At 38.6% G+C, this 19,251-nt stretch overlaps 2 protein-coding genes across 6 annotated transcripts in view; one reads left to right on the forward strand and one right to left on the reverse strand.

The window, feature by feature from the left end:
• LOC111873272 (nuclear protein localization protein 4 homolog) overlaps positions 1-6,008 on the reverse strand; it is a 64,689-nt gene extending 58,681 nt beyond the window's left edge. Inside the window, exons 1-3 of the mRNA XM_023867839.1 lie at positions 5,904-6,008; positions 5,475-5,555; positions 5,006-5,376 (exon numbers count right to left, since the gene is read on the reverse strand). Coding sequence (XP_023723607.1) covers positions 5,006-5,376; positions 5,475-5,555; positions 5,904-5,924 — 473 coding nt within the window. The 5' untranslated portion in view covers positions 5,925-6,008. The remainder of the gene's footprint in view (positions 1-5,005; positions 5,377-5,474; positions 5,556-5,903) is intronic.
• Positions 6,009-6,030: 22 nt separating this feature from the next.
• Positions 6,031-19,251, forward strand: part of LOC111873273 — a 68,624-nt gene continuing 55,403 nt past the window's right edge. For 2 of the 5 annotated variants that reach the window (XM_023867844.2, XM_023867845.2), the window contains exon 1: positions 12,539-12,876. The gene's annotated coding sequence lies outside the window, so the exon portion shown is untranslated. Of the gene's footprint in view, positions 6,108-7,022; positions 7,065-12,538; positions 12,881-19,251 lie in introns of those variants that run through there. The other 3 variants (XM_033755036.1, XM_033755035.1, XM_033755034.1) reach the window with 3 other exon arrangements.

Below are 19,251 nucleotides of genomic sequence, written 5' to 3' on the forward strand. Positions count from 1 at the left end.
AGAACATTAGATTTGATTCTGCACATAGGGGTATCAAGACCAACAAAAAAACAAACAAAAAATCACATTTGGAAATTACATGGACTCCAAGGAATACACCTTTCTATTCTCCTTTATAATCACGATTCTTTCAATCTGGAGATGAATCTGTGAAGTTAGCCACTTTTTTAATACTCCACCTGTCTCAGCTGACCACATTTTTAGGAATCATTAAAGCCTATTTTATTATAAACAGCTCTCTAACCTGGTTCTGCAACAAACTTCAATCTTGGTTCCATAAAAAGTACTTATGCTATGGTTTCATAAATGGTAAACCTACAATAACAGGCTATTAGATCCCAGGTCCTGTATTCAATGAGAAAAAGTTTTTGGTTATTTTGATGGTAACAGTAAATTTGGTTTTGATGAATGAATTGAGCCTGCTTGCTCAACTGTCTCTCTATCCACCTCCATGTCTTAAATAAATTAAATTAATATTATAAACACTAGTTATCTATCTTCATAAAACTCACGATAAACAACATGCCAATCGAAATCATCATATCTGAACTATTTTTAACTTCTTGTCATTAACTATACCAACACAGCAAATGTGATAACTTGTGAGATGGAAATAATACTAGCAGCATTCAATATATCTTAAGGCAACTTTGAACAGCACTAGATCTTTTAAAAACATGGAATTATTACAAGGTTTCTTATCTAGAAAAAGGGAAAAAGTAGGATTCTCATATATATACTTTTGGTTTAATGGTGATGCATCACTGTAACTACATTTGAAACTACCTGTTAAACACATTTTATAGTAGAAAAGAAACCTGTATAGTCTACAGTGCACCATGACAATACTTAGGTTCACAGGCAGTGGTATCAACAATAGTCACAAAACAGGTCACTGCAAATCTCCTTCAATTATTTCAGTACCCAGACCAACTGCTGTTTGCTCACTTCAGCAAATATTATTAGTAGATTTCTTAACTATTAACCTTCCTACATGTGAATGGAATTTGGAGAACAGCATTTGAAGGAAGGTAAATATACTGTAAACTGTAAGTTCTTGCTTGCTTAAGTTTTCTGGTGGAATCACAAACAGACAGTATAAACAAGAGGCTACAGTTGTCAGTTTTGCCATGCTTCCAGACTAGCACAGAACTGTGTCCTGTATGCTGCTGATTTCACCTATAACTTGCCAACAGGTCATGATATAAGTACATATAGGATTAGGGCTGGTTACGGTTCTCCTGAGAATTCTGCCTGTTCCATACAGGGATTAAAACTTAAATAGCAGTAGTAACCAAAGTATAATTAGAATGATCAAGTCAAGGAGGATGAGGTGGACAGGGCATGTAGCACGAATGAGGGAGAAAAGGAATGCATATAGAATATTGGTGGGAATGCCAGAAGGAAAGAGACCACCGGGAAGACCAAGGCATAGGTGGGTGGACAATATTAAAATGGATCTTACAGAGCTAGGATGGGGTGGTATGGATTGGATTGATCTGGCCCAGGATAGGGACCAGGGGAGGGCTCTTGTGAACACAGTAATGAACCTTTGTGTTCCATAAAATGCTGGGGAACCAAATTATCAAAGCCTGACATGCACCACAGATATCTGCATATATTATTGTGGCTGAATATGGTAATCATGTAACTAGCTGTCTAAAATAAAAATTTACAAATATTACTGTCGCATTTATACTTTTATTTTCAATAAAATCTTAAACTCTCTGAATGATTGAGTATATCAATTACTTTCTACACAACAAAAGAAAAAGTAAACTACTGGATTTCTGGTAATTGGACACAGTAGTACTTTTGTTTGTTTTATTCCATCACCACAGTAGGAAGTATGAACATACCATACACTTTTGTTTCTTAAAACATGTTTCAGCTCATTAAGCAATCATCAGGTATCTTGGACTTTACACATTCACCTGTATTCGCTTGCTGGTATTCCTATATTGGCCAATATTTACATATGGGAACATTCCTCTGTTAGTAATACATAATACCATTACACATAAAAAGTTGTATTCACTTGTAGGTTTAAATATTAACCATTAAAATATTAAATAATTAAAGTTAAAATTGAATATATATTGTGGCATGCTGCCAGAAAGCTGGAATGGTTGAGGAGATCATGGTTGATTTCCTAGGCAATGAGCGACATTCCCGCTATAACGCTACAATCGGAATGCATCCATTGTTATCCAGCGGCTAGCAATCTAACAGTGGAGTTTCCACAGTTACAACAGACGGTATACTTCAGTGGAAACGGATTCCCAAGTCCATTGCATAATAGTAGCCGGAAACCAGAGCCTCCTACATGGTGCGCTCTATTCAGTCCAAAAGGACGTTATAAGAGTCCAGCTTCGACAAGACCAGTCAGTTCTTAGTGTAGCTCCGACTAGAGCAGAAGCAAGCTCGCATCAGTCAAAGGGATCAAGACACTTCACTGAGATCGGCAGTGCAAGTAATTGTAACAGTGAAGTTGTGAATGATTGTACTTGCAAGTGTAAAAGAGATTGTCCAATAAACGTCTTAGCAAAATCCGAGACCCACGTGAATTTACTTGTCACATTACATAGGCAACACGCGACAATATAAAAGGTATTCTTTTATTATTTTTTGTCTGGATGCAGTAGTTGTGCGTAGATGTGTCTCTTCTACTGATGAATTTCTTTGGGGTTCTTCATGATCTTGTACTGATGTACTGTGTGTTCTGTTGGCTTGTCGGTATGTGATTGCATTTTTTCCTTGTTTGCATTCCATGTATATAGGGAAAGTGTTGTGTCTTGTATGTAGTGGTGTGCAACAGTTTCACAACCAACACATACAAGACTTCTTCCAAATACACAGAACACAAACAAGGAGAAAATGCAATCACATATAAATTGGTAAAAGGGACAAATCTACACACAACTATTATATCCAGAAAAAACATAATAAAAACCTTTTACATATGTTCAATTTCAATTATTTAACATTTCAATGACTAATATTTAACCTCAGGTGTGAACAAAGCTTTTTATATTTAATGGCATTACATATTACTAAACAGACCAGTATTCCAATATGCAAACACTGGCCAATGTAGGAATGCTAACAGATAAAAACAGGTAAATGTAAAAAATCATATAGCTGATGATGGCTTAATAAGCCAAAACATGTTTCAAGAAATGATAAACATATGGTGTGTCCACAGTTCCTACTGTGGTGACAATCAAACAAAGAAATTTCACCCATACACAATATTACGCTAAAAAATACAATATTTTTAGACATAGTAGTATCATATTGGGTAATTAAATATTCAATGAACCAGGCAGTGTGTTTGCAAATTCATATATTCTTAATCTGCAAACACAACAATAATCTTGCATACCTTGGCCTGCTCTCATCCTATTCCATTTTCCTTGGTATTATTCCTGGGTACACTTTATATCTGCTCTTTGATTTCTTTCATGATTCTTTGATGAATCATATTCCATAGTTAATTTGTTTTGGGGCTTGGAACTCCTTCATATACTCAGACACAAAATTTAATTTCTTTTTCAGAAACAAAAGCTCAACTCATTTGGTGGTGATGGGGGATGACTATGAATTTATTGTGGCTTGTTGATTCTATTAAAGGTTTTGTTTTTTATCTCAACATAAATATTGAAGTCAGTGAATCTACTGGCTACCATCTGGCCTTTTAATTTACAGAAGTCATTTCAGATGGCGACATAAATTGTTTGGCCAATTCAGCCTAAGAGAGACAAGCTCTTTGTGTCAAATCTTTCCTTAAACAATTGGACCCACAGCAGAGCCAGCAAGTCCATAGGCCATCAAATCACTAAGATAACCATCCCAAATCACAAATGATGCCAAAAACAGATCCTGCCATTACACATATATTCCTTGCACCTCTGTAAAATGTTCATATTTAAGCATTAAAGCTCCTTTTTAAACAGAGCAATCTTAAAACTTTAAACTTTAAACCTTGGTCTCCTATATAAGGCATCTACAAGAATGTTTAGGGGAATGTTCAAGCCTAGCACTGACTTCATACAGTTACTATTCAGTGAGCACTCTGGGTTTGAATTCAGTTCTGTGTTGTCCAGTAACAACACAGTTTGTCTAAATGCATTCACTGTAATACAAAGACATTTTTATTTCTATTTGGAACTGTAATGTCCTTAAATTTATGCTGGATTCTTCTCCTTTTCTTCAAATAAATATTTTATGTGAACATTCACGTCACTGTGCAACTTTCACATGTCATTTCAATACAGAATGTAACACATTTGACCGACTGTTTAATATAGTAACTGGAGTTTAAGATGATGACTGAAAGACACATAATGCATAAGCTCACTTCTTCATTCAAAGATTTACTGGAGCAATATTTAAGAGAAACTGTAATGTGTACAGTCTACTGACCTGCTGGTTACACTTTAAGTCCAAATGTTCATTGTGTAAGTTGCCTTGAGCAGCATTATCACTGCTGCCAGATGGGCCTAAAAATTTTCAGTAGGCCTTGAGATAATCTCCCTACACTATCATGAAAAAGGTACTATTTCATTACAACACAATCTACTTCTGAAAGAGCAGTTCATTGAGATTTCACTGAGCAATATATTAGATGGTACAGTAACTGATTGTTCATCATCCCATGTATAAAAAGCAAACTGCTAAAATGCTATACAAATGAAATAATAAAATGGCCACTTCAAACTTAATGAAATTAATTTGTAGTATTACACACAATATAATCAAATAAGAGTGGTCTGGGTGTCGTGAGTTATCTAATGATTGAGACTATACAAAGCATGATTTGATGACATATAAATGTGGCAGGAATTGATAGGAAGTAGCTGTAGCCTAATTGACGTACCATTTTAGTATTTGCCTGACGGAATGGAGGAAAACCACAAAAAACCTCAGTGATTTAAATGACTCCAAAAGAAATTATGTGTATTTTTGGTTTCAATGAAGGTCAATATGTTACCATTTGACTTACAGCTTCTCATCTCGTTTACGCTGCACTTTCCCATCCAACTTCCAAAGTTGCAAATCAACTTCATCCTCTTGAAGGGTAAATGACTGGCGTAGGTATGACTGGGTTGGTACTGATGGTAATTCCGTACTATCCGCTGTTACTACGGATTGGGTGTTATTTGATTGAGCCACTCCACTACTAGTGCTAGATCTAGTACTCAAATCTTGAGACCATAACATGGCTCCATTTAAGGGTGCCATATACAGCATGTCTCCATGGGAAAACCCATAACTATGTACAGTCTTACTGCGGGACGAGATTAATTCGTCTTTGCATCCTCGTTTACGATATAAAGCAAACCCATAGCCAGTAAGACCAAACGTATCATGTACCTAAAATCAACAAAAAGTAATTATTTATACAGCTATATTTACTCTTCATAATAAAGACTGGTTAAGATTTATGACATGTGTATAACCTATGCACCCACCTTTTCAAATAGTTCAAGAATTGAATCTGTTGGATGAACATCAATTCTCTTTGTTCCTTCTGGCGACTGAACTCGTAAGGTCTAAGAAAGAGAGACAAACAAGGGAAACTATCATTTATTTAAATCCTGAGTAAGCATATAAAATGAAGATTTATACATAGACATAACGGACGTCGAACGTTGTATTTAAACGAACATGTAATTCCTGTGTGTAGGTGAACAGCTTCTAATTTCTATATTATTCTAATTTCATAACTAAAATTTCACTATTTATTTTTATTTATGTCATGTACAGCACAGTGACGAAGCAACAACGAACTTCATGCTCAAATAAATTTAATTCACTACGAAAATAAAAGCTGGAGTACATAATTAGTACGAATATAATTTTAAATCATAAATATCCTTCTCGCATCTTAAAATGCTTACAAGAATTCTAGATTTTGACATATTGAAGCTTCCTCAGACTAACTTCTGCTTTACGAATCAGCTGTTGCCACCCCTGCTTTGACTGTTTCTGTTCTGCACACGAACGAACGAAAATTCGACAACGAATAGATGGCACCACAGACGTCAGCGATCACAGTTCCTGAACAACTTCCTATGCAGTTCTGCCAGTAGCCGACCGTAAACGTAAGTTTTAATAATAATTATTTTTATAGGCAATCCATTATATGAAGGTAATCATACGGTTAAATAATTAGACAGAGCGCCATATTATTGTATGTGTGAATTATCCTAGCGTTCTGAGTGTACTTGTTTCACAATCGCATGGAACACGTTGTGCCACATAATCAGTCGTTTATGTTCAGTCATTTTGGAATGGGGGAACACCTATGCTATAGGCAACTTATCATACACATTGGTTGCTGTGGTAGCATAATGTATTCTTGCAGGCGTTTGTAACGTTTATTCTATATGTGTATGTTATATGTGCGGTGTTCTAAGAAGTTCGGAAGTGGAATTAGTACATACATGAAACCACGCTGTATGATATGAAACAATATTGTAACCGTACACCCCAAGAGTCGGCAATTTATAGTGTCATCGATATTAAATCAAAGAAGGCCTAATTCTCTGCAGTTTTGAGGTAGAGACAAAGGGTTTCATCGACTACGCTCCGAAGTTATATCTGAGGTTTTTGTAGTTTTGTGCTCAAGATTCATGAAACACTTCTATTGCAGCTAACTACAGCATTGATATTTATTCCTCAACTATTGTAATTCGTTTTGAAAATCCCGAACATTGAAGTCATTTGTGCGTATTAAGTAATACACCGGGATTTTGGGGCCCCTTTCCTTCTACATACCCTGTGACCTCAGTGTGAGACGTCGTGCGCCCCATCTAAATGGTTATTTTAGTCTACTCATGTATTGCCAAAGCCATAAGATCCAGTTTAAACTAATTTTATTTAGTTAATGACAGAAAAAGTTACACATTGAAAAGCAAGTGGCAGATGCCAGAACATACCAAAACCTTAAAGGTAAATTAAGTTGCCTCTGTTCTCAATTTGTGCAGCATCACACCATGAAGACGTGTGGGGGAGTGGAAGTATAGCTCCACCGTTCTCGACCTCGGCACAAGGTGGAGGTGAGTATTTAGCTTTGCGCCCCAACCACTTTACCCCCAAAGAGAGCCTCCGGTACGCATTGGATAGGTAGCTGGATGGGTCCCAGAGCTGGTCTCGGCGCTATGGAGAAAAGAAAAATCTTGCCCCATCCGGGAATCGAGCCCCAGATGTCCAGCCCATCGCCATACCGACAGAGCTATCCAGGCCTAAAACGGACAGTCATTGTTGCAAACACTGCTGCTGCTTACAAGCAAGCAACATTTTAGTTCTGGGTGACGTTCTCGAGAGAGCAACATGCATGTCGTGTTCATCTTTCATATTCTTCCTCTCGCTGGTTTTGATAGAAAACGCACAGAAATTTCATGTTCGCATAGGTAAGTTGTGACAGACGTGACTAGTACTTGGTAAGCTCGCTTGCTCGGGATGGTATGCCTCATCAAATTTGAACTAGAATCTGTGCAGTTACATTGATTCGAAATCAAAGTGAGGTTTCTGAATATTTATCTGGCATTAAGAGAAGAACATAGACTGAGGGTGCTTGAGAACAGGGAGAATATTTGGATGCAAGAGGGATGAAATAATGGGTTGGAGGAAATTTCCATAAAAAGGAGCTTCATAACTTGCACAGTTCGCCAAGTATTATTAGGATGACCAAGTCAAGGAGGTTGAGCTTGTCAGAGCATGTAGCACGCATGGGAGAGAAGAGGGATGCATGCAAGGTTTTGGCGGTAAAGCCAGAAGGAAGGAGACCTAGACGTAGGTGATATAATAATAGTAAAATAGATCTTAGAGAAGTAGAATGGGATGCTGTGGACTGCTTTCATCTGGCTCAGGTTAAGGACCAGTGGTGGTCTCTAGTGAACATGGTAACGAATCTTCAGATGCCGTAAAATTTTCTGAAGTTGTTGAGTAGTTAAGCGATTGGTGGCTTCTCAAGAAGGGTTCTGTTCCATGGAATTAGCTGGTTAGTTTCTGGTTATTGCTAAAATCAAGAAGCTAGTTTTTCGGCAGATCGGTATCGCTGATTTGTTTCAGAGATATATAAATGTTAGCTCTGGGCCAGTCAGAATAAATTCTTCGAGGGCGGTTTTCCGATTTTCTAGGCGCGTAAAGGGACTCGTGCGAACTTTTGTTTCCACTGGATGTACTGAATCTAAAAAGAAGAATCAAAGAGAGGAAAATTAGCTAATTATCCGGATTTTACTCTTCACCACAGAGCTAACGTCTCTTGAAATGACAAGTTTTTATACAGCCTCCAAAGCAGTCATTTCTCTACCCTACAATGAACTTTCAAACGAATTCAGAATTCCAAACACATCTTTAAGGTAGGCCAAATAATTCCCCATGTTCAGGTCCGTGAAACGCTGAAGCAGAATATATCCCTTTTCGCGTAGAAAGAGTCGTCTTTTCTCTTGATCATCAGCGTACCTCTGTGTGAAGCATAAGCACTATATATTCAGGCCTATCCTCTTTGCACACTCTTTGAAAACATGGTTATTCAATGTCCTTGCTTGGATAATTTTGAAAGCATGGGCGACGACATCCAACATGTCTTGCGAATAGGAAGGAACAACGTTCTTCAGTACGTAGCATATCGATCAAGAATGCAGTGACTAGAGGCAACATTTTCTGACGCGAATTGTGATTCCAGAATTTTCCCCTAACATGGCTAGAGCACAGTCGGTAAGAATAACTTTTCCAATGTCCCATGAAAGGCCCTTAGAATCGAAAATATCGTCCAGCACTCTCGTAATGTCAACTGCCTTTGTTGCTTATATAAAGATTTTCACAAAATAGAATTTATTTGATTTCATTCTGATGCAGTCACCGAGAAAATCGAGAAGATGACCGCAATTTGAGACATCAATTGATGTGATCAATTGATCACTCAACTGAAAACCCATTTTTGCCGGACTTCTCATTATTTGTTCCACCACTTGTCTGCGAATATCTTCTTACATTCCCTTGATTTGATCTCGAATGATATCGTTTGATAGTGACATCTGTGTTATTTTTAGTTTTCATTCTTTACCCCACATTAGCTCGGTCATTTCCATATCAGATGGTTTCGCCAGGTCTCTGCAATGGTATACAGCTTTTTCCTTCGGTGATCCTTGCTGCAACGTGATTACTTGCCTCCAGAACGGGCTTTTTCTCGGGAGTGAATCCATGATTGGAGAGTGTGTCCCTTGTTTCAAATCATGCTGGCTTGATATTAAACAAAGTTCCTGTGTCTTTAGCATTCTGAGGGTGAACACTCTGCAGGAGTTAAGTTGGATGGCTTCATGTATCCATTGCTACTTACCATTGAGCAAAGGAAACATTGTGGCTTTTGCAGACCATCTTCACAAAGCATGAGCGTAAAGCCATACAGCACATATGGATCCTGGTAACAACGTTTCTTAGACGTGATAAAATTTTGGGCGAAACAGGAATCTCACCTTAATGAAACAACATTAAAGAATGGCGATGAACTCCACCTGAGTTTCTCATAATTCATGAACTGTTGTTCCTACCTCTAAATAGCTATATACTTTGAAAATAACATTTTTAACTTGTAACTTCCCCGATTAATTAAATATTATTAGGACCGCCTCTGTGGTCTAGTGGTCAGCGTTCTGGCTACAGATGCAGAGGTCCGGGTTCGATTCCTTGCGCTACAAGATTTTTTCTGAGAAGTAGTGAGTCTGGAACGGGGTCTACTCAGCCTCGTGATCATAACTGAGGGACTACCGTATTTACGCATGTATAGGCCGCACATTTTTTGCCAAAAATTCAAGAGGAAAACTGGGGTGCGGCTTATATTCGAAATATTCGTAATCACACTTCATTTAAAAAAAAATTATATTCATAATTAGTAATACGGGGTGTAATACTCCTGAAATAATATTCCAAGAAAATTATTTTTTCTATAATTTCTGTCTGAAAATTGTAATGCGGCCTATACACGCACGCGGCCTATACATGCGTAAATACGGTATTTCAAGGAAATAACAGCTCCGGTCTAGAAAACCGAAATTAACGGCCGTGGGGATTCGTTGCGCTGACCACGCGACACGCTCTATCCGCAAAAGTTGGCACTAAACTTCGCCGAGAAACGGCGGTCGTTCGGTCAGTATAGTTCGCTTGCGGACTAAAATCACAGAATTTGTTTGTTTTATATATTTAAAAGGCGTACCAGTTTCTGCTGCAGTTTTTAATAATGGAAGGTCATAGGTCACATGGAAGTTTTCCTTATTCCTCGCCTAATTGAAGTAATGCATATCCCGTTGGGTTGTGGTCGTTTCGGCGATGGTAGCTTGTAGTTTCGTGCGTTGTTATACACTTTTCGTAGGAACCTGGTACCCTATGATACTACACAACATCATAATCCAGAAGACCACAGCTTCATTTTCACTACCGTAAAACCTCAGATCCGATCAGTGCCTACCCCTGATCGTGTACCTTATATTGTGTCATGCAAAAACAAAAATGAAACGAGAGAGCAGTGCATACAGATGAAACTCTTCTTTAATAACAGGTCGAGAGAAATCTAAAATTCTACCACATCTCTCTTTTTCAGTCGAACCTCTTCTACTATTTTTATTACTAATATGTAGGGTTTCTATTACATTTAATCTAGTGGCTAGCTATTAAACCTCTCTGAAATGGAAATTGGCCCAGCACTAGACTTCTGTTTGCACGGGACATAAGCTTGTTCACCGGGTGGGAGTGTGCCCACTCTACCAGTCGAGAAGTCAGACACTACTTGACTTAGACCGTGAATTTAATGGTCGTTAGCATTTACATTCACACTTACTTCAAATCAGTGTTCAGTTATAATAATAACAATAAAATCTGTATAATCCAAGAAATTGGATGTGACAGAAATTACTTTATATTGTAATTGCAGCGCAGTGCATCTTTCGGGTCCTTAAATGTAATGCATCGCGTTGTGTGACTATATTACCCCAATTGAAAAAATTAATACCATGCTTTAAGCGGAACATTCCGAATTGTACTTGAAATACAGGTAGGATCACGTGTGCTAACTTCGGCATGCCCTACTTTTTCCCAGACGCTACAGATGCCCTTGGCCCAAATTTCCGTTTGCTTTTTTCTTTCTTGTAGCTGACTATAATGTCCATGTCACTTACAGACTCCGCGTCATACTACAGTAATTTAATACCACGGTACAGAACTTGGAAATTTGATATTTTCTGAGCTTTTCATCTTGAGCCAGTTGAACCCAGTCCACATCTTCATACCATGTTTCTTTCACAGTCATTTTAATGTTATCCCTTAAACGCTTAGGTTGCCTAAACGGTCATCCGCCTGGGGATTTTCAACTAAAATTTTGTATGCCTATCTCATCTACTGCATGTACACGTACATGTTCCGCACATAATATTATCTTAGATCTGATTATCCTGTCATTTGCCGAAGAGGATTCTCTTATAACCAGATTCAGTTATATTACCGTAGAGTACATACTGATATTTATGGGGTTAGTTGCTGTTGCCAGAGGCTTTTCTTTTTCACTTTATTGCGGTATGCAAACTGCTGCAGTTACGTGGCGTCGGCGGTATGATGCCGGTGCCGGTAAATGGATCTGCCAACAGTACTCTCTCTGTCATTAACTGTCGTCATTTTCGTGAGAAATTCTTATTTAGACAGCTTCTTGAAGCCGAATTTTGTATTTTAGGCATAATGTTATGACTTCGTTTGTGAGTACGCGAAGCCTTTAGCGTGTATTTGGTGTGAACGGCTTAAGACCGAACGTTGCGGTCGAGTGATTAGATCTCTTGCTTTATATTCAGAAGCTCCCAGTTTTAAATCGTAAGCCGGAGACCGAAGATTATACAGAGCGATTATCTGAGAGCTTCCCAGAAATTGTTCGACCTTACGCGGAGAGAGAATCACTCCTCAGACCAAGTCGGGTCCACTTGTAGTGGACTCGACAGAGCAGAAGGCTATACACATTACACTTTCTCTTCAGTATCGCCCCAAATATAAACTGGAGTGTTAGCCACTTTCGTTTAAAGTTGTTTATCTAACTTTTGATTGGGGACGTAAACGCATACGCACATATAAGTAGTACGATCGGCCGCGACGTTGGATCTTGAGAAAGTAAGCCGGAACGTCCCGAATACGAAGCCCGAGTTCTGTACATTAGGCAAGCTTGATAATTTTTACAAGACAGTTGTGGCTGCTGAAAGTTTTCGCATTTAGAATCGTATGCTTTCTCTGATCAGTAGCATTACTTTCTTTTTCCCGAGACAGTGAGTTTTATTTGTCCATATCGAACATTTGACAACATACGTGTAAAATTTAAAAGATACTACAATAGTAACTGCATTTGAAGTAAACTTGTGAATGCCAATCAAATGATATGACGTCAGAAACCAACGTTCTGCTGAGGAATGAAGCCTTCTCCTTACTGTGGCATAGTTCTATTCTTGGGCTGACCCCCCCTTCCGATCCACACTTGGAGGCTTACGTAGACGGGATCATGTACCTGCAGTCAGTCATCGCTTTGGAAATATTAGTTGTCTATGGAGTATCACAAAGTTGTGCAATATTTCTTCATAAGAGCACAGTCATTCTAAACAATTACGAGTCACGTCTACGCATGCTATAACTGCGCTCAGTCGTGCAGTACGGACTGAACACGTGCTATCATCGTGGATTATCAGTAGAGAATACGTTGGAGGAGACGTGTTGGTTGCATTGAGCTCCAGTTCTGTTTCGCCGCCGTAAAATGTGTGTCAAAGGTGTAGTTTGATTATTATACGTTTATTTTAAAGTGAAATGGCATTTGGAATGTCTGAACATAGTTTTCACGAATCGACAGTAAGTACGTATTTCCAAAGTTGTTATTCTGAAGTAATGTAACTTAACCAGGTTCACAGAGCAGAGTCTGTCTTGAGAAGTTAGTAGTCTTCCAGCTAACAATTTAATTTCCCGCCTTAATACAACACAAATGCTTACTGCCGTATTCATAAGAACCCGTTATTGGTACCTATCCTGAGTCAGAAGAATTCAAACTACAGGCTCATACAATATTTCTCTAAAATTTATTTTAATATTATTTACCCATTTGCCCGTAGATCCCCCAAGTAATCTGTAACCTTTCGCGCTTTCCGACTAAAATCGTGTATGCATTCATGATCACTCTAATACGTGCTACACTTCCCGCCTATCTCATCTGAACAGTTTTTAACAATGAGTACACAATGACCCTGGGGTCTCCTCAGCCGCTAACAGAAATGAACACCAGGAATCTTCCTCGGGGTAAAAGGCGGCCGCGCGTAAGGCTGACAACCTCACTGCCGTCTGTGAGCCAATTGTCAATAAAATGTGGGAGTCTCGACATCTCACAATCCTATGGCCCTCCACGGCCTGTTACAAGGATAGCTTTACCTTTTTACAAATCTAAATGAAAGTGACACGTGGAAAGTTTGAGCATTATTTTTTTAATAGTCCACACCCTTTTTACAAGGGGTATTCAGTAAATAGTCACAAATGGAAGTAAAACGGCTGCAATGAACGTAATAAGGTTTCTGTGTGTATCACTTGGTAGCAGCACAGTCCGTCTTCATAACAGACTAGATAGAAGACCCGCATGCGCATGGCCAGAGCTGGTTTTAGTAGTCAGAATGGCGACCGTGTTGAGGGCTGTACTGCCGAAGAGCAGAGTTTTGTTGTGCGTTTTTTGGTGTGCAGAAGGACTCAGTGCAAAGTATACTTATAAAGAAATGTATCCTGTGTACGATGGGAAGTGTCTGACACGTAAAGCAGTTCAAAACTGGATCGCGAAATTCTCTCAAGGACGTTAGAAATTTTCAGATGATGCCCGACCGGGTGAGGAAGTGGCTGAGACAACAGTCTAAGGACCTCTATGCTGCGGGTTTCGACGCACTGATAAAGCTATGGGGAAAGTTGTGGAGGGTATGTCGAGAAATAAATGTTTGTTTCCAGGTTCGAATATGTCATATTTTACGTTTTATATTCCTTCGTCACCTATTTACTGACTCTCCCTCGTATGTGTGTTTTAATACAGTGTAACATTTTAGGAATGCATTTCGGGAGTCTGCTATTTACCTTCTGTTTTTCTCTGTTATTCCGGCTATAAAGTAGGATCTGTCCTGTACTTTGAATCCTATTCTGATTTTTTAGTATACGTCGTTCGGTATTATTCTCGTTTCAGTTTTTCATGCCTTGAGTATTTGTGGCAAAGCTCAACACAGTTGAGCAGTACTATTTTCTGGGATGCAGTTGGTAGACTACACGGGATTATGTCTTATAAGATAGTACTCTTCACGGTTACCACCGTGAGAATTTCAAGTCGGATTTAACAGAATTGATAACCGGTGATACAAATATTGTGTTTTTGGACATTATCCATCATCCTGTCTATTTTCTAAAAACCGTCCTGTTTATTTTTAAAAAACACAACGTTTCGGAGACTGGATTTTGTCCCCGTCCTAAAACCAACTCACGTGGGTCCAATAGATAGAGCTATCTCCGAAGATAGGGGCTAGCTCCATCTATTGGACCCAAGTGAGTATGTTTTACCTGAGGACGGTGACAGAATCCAGTCTCCGAAACTTTGCATTTTGAAAAATAAACAGGACGGTTTTTAGAAAATAGACAGGACGATAGATAATGTCCAAAAACATAATATTTGTAGCAGTGTACCATCGTCACAAACTTTTAGATCTTATTTGATAACCGGTATCTTGATGACAGCTGGTTTAGCTGAGGAAGACGGCAAGACAAATGGTTTCAGTGTTCTTTATAGGGGACTTCCGAATACGCGTTTGTCGTGTTACCGAGAAACAAATTCGGGTGGTAATTCCAAGTAATTCGTTTTCAAGTAGTCAGTGATGCCATCAGTAGGTCGTTCTTCTCATAATTTTTGAAAATCATTTAACCTTTAGACCCAACACGATGTAGCGGTAACGCTAGATATATATCTGCTTGCTTTCGGGGTGTGTTCTATTGGAATCCTGGCCGGAACGCTGACTCTTGCCTGAGGTTCTTCGTGAGGTTTCTAGATCCTTCCAGGCGAATTGCAGAGTGTATCTCGATTAGGCTACGACCGATTGCTTCCAGAACCTTTCCAGTTCACCAGTCAGCGTGCCATTCGTCGCTACTCGTTGGCTAGAAACCGATAACAGAGGCGTAAAGTAAACCACGAAATTTTTCCTTTGAAGAATTAGTGTATAAAAATTTAAGCTTTACTTTGTAGATAGCTTTAGGTAGACTTACGTGGAATGCTCGGGAGCTCGGGAGAGCACGTGAATCCGTTGCCGCTTATGTTAGGCTTCCTTACTTCTGCGAGAAAGTGTCGGTTTATTGCAAATCATTATGTGTATACGACTTCAGACGGTGTGGCATGCTTGCGTGTGTTTGCATGTCTGTGTCATGCTGTTTTCTGATTTCATAGATTATTTAACGACACTGCCAGTATATACACTGTATAACACAGAATGTTGGAATGACTGATGAATAAGGAATTGGAAAGGATTTGGAAGGAAGTGGTGGTATTCTAATCAAAGTGCTATCCCGGCATTTGTTTAGAGGGGCAATAAAATCTCAAAGCACCACAGTCAGGATAGTTGGTGTCCTGGCAGAGAATCGATGAACTCCGGAATAGAAGTCTATAGCGTGACCTATAGACAAACTTGTTCGTACAGCTTTCTCCATTAAACGTTTTTTTACTTGTTTTATCATTTGGCCTTGTGAAGCGTATAACCAAATATTCCATCGAAGCTGAATCGGAGGAAGTCACTACTTGGGATAAAAGAACACTTTCCTTGTAGTTTTTCTGTGTACCAGTAAATAGCAATGCTATCTGAGGCATGCTTGTATGAAGACGTCCTTAATTAGAGGGGCACACTTTATCCATTTCCATTGCATTAATACTGAGTTATCTGCACAGCCTAGTTAGTGAATACATGTCTTATAAAGATGTGTATTTGGTACGTAGCGTCTATACTCAGATAATTGCCTGAAAACCACTTTGGGGCCAAATTTTGGCATGCTTGTTTTCATGACCACTCACATTAATGAGGAACGACTGCGAATTAACTGGCGTTTCATCTTCTCTCTTTTTTTTTTCCGGAAGATGCCATGCTGAAAATTAATATTAATTTTATGTGTCCAAACGAAGCTTAGTACCGTGCAATATATTTGAATAACAGTAATAATAATGATAATAATAATAATTCAATTCAGTTCAATTCTTTATTATTTATGTGCCGAGTCAGCAGCCGCAAGGCCAATTACAGACAGAGCACAGGGTAGATACAAGTAATTACATTTTGGACAAACACTACATAAAGTCAAAGACAAATTACAGGCAAGCACTGGATGAAAACACATTAATGCAGACAAGTAAACAAACAACAACAAGAATAATAATAATAATAATAATTTCATTAACATAAATGCAGACAAGTAAAGAAACAAACAAATGATGATAGCAACAATAATAATTTCATTACATAAATCTAAGTGTTATTGAGAACTGAGAAATGAAACGTATAAATATTTAATTGAGAAATGAAAAGTATAGATTTTCAGAGAGGATAATAATAATTATTCAGTTTAATTGTTGTTTATTATACATGTAAATTAATAATACTGACATTTATACTATATTTAAAAATCGTTTTGGGAGAACTTTCCTGGCTCCGAATACGTCAACATCCCAGCATACAACATTAACAGCTGCTGCACATCTAGCAGAGGGACAATTTTTAGATGAGGAGCAAACATTGAACAATGCAAAGTCTCTAATATACCTAGCAGGAACTCGGAGACCAACAATTTCCAGAACAGAAGGGCAGAATTTCGAGCCCAAATAAACTCTAATAAGAAATAGAGCATCAAGACGATGTCTCCTAGTACGTAAAGTATGCAATTTTAACTCATCCAGAGCAAGAGAATAATTGTAATGAACTTGAGGATAGAAACGATTAAAACAAAGTGCCGCTAACCTCTGCTGGATGCGTTCCAGCTTGTTGGCATCAGTTGACTACGGACGCATATTCAAGCTTAGATCTAACTAAGGCAGTGTACAATCTGAGCATACAGTCTAGAGATGAGAAATTGAAAGTATTGTTACGAACTAGACCAAACACTTTAACACAGCGAGAGAAAATGTAATTTATCTGGTCATGGAAATATAGTTTAGCATCAATAAACACTCCCAGGTCTTTTATAGAATCGGTCCGGGCTATTGACGATTGACAAAGTTTATAATCGTAGATCAGTACGCTGGTTTTCCTGGAGAAGGATATAACTTTAGTTTTACTGATGTTGAGTTTCATACAGTTAGCAATGCACCAACCTTGTACAGAGTTACTGTCAGACTGAAGTAGATAGCAGTCCTGAGGAGAACTAATGGCTCGGTAAATTTTGACGTCATCAACAAAAAGCAGACATTTAGAGAGGGCAACTGCATCACACATGTCGTTAATAAACACATTGAAGAGAAGGGGTCCCAAGACATCCCTGAGGAACACCGGGGAGAACTTCAAAAGGTGAGGAAAGAACGCCAGAAACACGGACCTGAGATTTCCGGTTGGATAGGTAACTACGAAACCAGCTTATATACCGTATTTACGCATGTATAGGCCGCGTGCGTGTATAGGCCGCAGCACAATTTTCAGACAGAAATTATAGAAAAAATAATTTTCTTGGAATATTATTTCAGGAGTAGAACATCCTGTATTACTAATTATGAATATATATTTTTTTTAAATGAAGTGTGATTTCGAATATTTCGAATATAAGCCGCACCCCAGTTTTCCTCTTGAATTTTTGGCAAAAAATGTGCGGCCTATACATGCGTAAATACGGTAACTACCAGAAAGCCCAATAGCACTAAGCTTGTCTAGAAGAAGAAGAGAATGTGGGACAAGGTCGAATGCATTGCTGAGATCAAAATAAATGGCATCAGCTTGTCTCTGAGAGCCAACTATAGGGGAGATAAAATCAACGTAAGTTACCAAATCCGTGCTTGTGTATTTAGTTTTCGAGAAGCCGTGCTGATAAGGACTAATTTTTTATTTCAGATAATGGGAAACATGTTCATGAACAATAAATTCGAATATTTTAGAAAAATTACTCAGTAAGGGTATAGGCCTATAATTGCTAGCAGACGTACTTTTGCCTTTTTTGAGAACAGGTACAATTGCTGAGAAGCTTAGATTAAAGATATGTTTAAGAATATGTACAAATATATCAGTACAGCCCTTAATAATGAATCCAGGGATGTCGTCGACTCCAACAGACTTAGATGGTCTCAGGCGCTTAATGGGTTTGATAACATCCGAATCGGAAACAGACGCTAAAGATGACAATAGGCTGGGGAAGACAGTAGGACCAGGACTGTGGTATACTGTTTGAAAATGTTTTGAAAATTCATCAGCATAGTCAGTAGGTTCGATTAAATGCTGACCATCAACCTCAAGCTGGATGGAATTAGAATTTATTTTTCTAAAAGAGGCCAGATATTCCCAGAATTGCTTGGGTTACCTTAAATTTTCGTCCACAGATTTCAACCATCTAAGTCTGTCGGACCTAATAGTAGTCTTAACTAGCTTACGATAGTAGGGAAATTTTTTATAAAGACAGTCGGATTTCTTTTTTCTTTTTTTAACGTCTGTAAAAATAGTTCGTTTTCCTTATACAGTGCGTACAATCAAGTGCGCGCCGCGGCTGCAATTTGCCGTGAGTCATACCACCGCAGAACGGATGCAACTCCTCCCCGCGACTGCAGTGCTCCTACGCCGATGGTTGCATAATCGGAACCCGAGGTTGCATTAAACAGTCAGTCTTTTCTTGCTGTGGAAGTGGAGTGGAATGTTTACAGCTGTCGACAGACGGTGGAAATGAAGTTCACTATTAAACAGCGTGTGTTTATTGTCGAAACTATTGCAAGGAAAAACATTTACAGAAAATTCGCACGTAGGTTTCGTCAGAAATATCCTGACTCGCCAGTTCCCACAAAGTCGTGTGTAAACAGGCTTCTGAAAAAGTGGCGGGCCACAGGTTCAGTGAGTGACAAGAAGAAGCAATCGAAGAGAACTGTGCTGACTGAAGAAAAGGTTAAGGATATTCAGGCAAGATTACAGATCAGTCCTCGAAAATCGTTAAGACGCTTAGCACAGGAAACTGGTGTTTCGCTAGGATCTGCTCGCACAGCCACAAAGT

The sequence above is a fragment of the Cryptotermes secundus genome, unplaced genomic scaffold, assembly GCF_002891405.2.
Source record: "Cryptotermes secundus unplaced genomic scaffold, Csec_1.0 scaffold131, whole genome shotgun sequence".
Lineage (NCBI taxonomy): Eukaryota > Metazoa > Arthropoda > Insecta > Blattodea > Kalotermitidae > Cryptotermes > Cryptotermes secundus.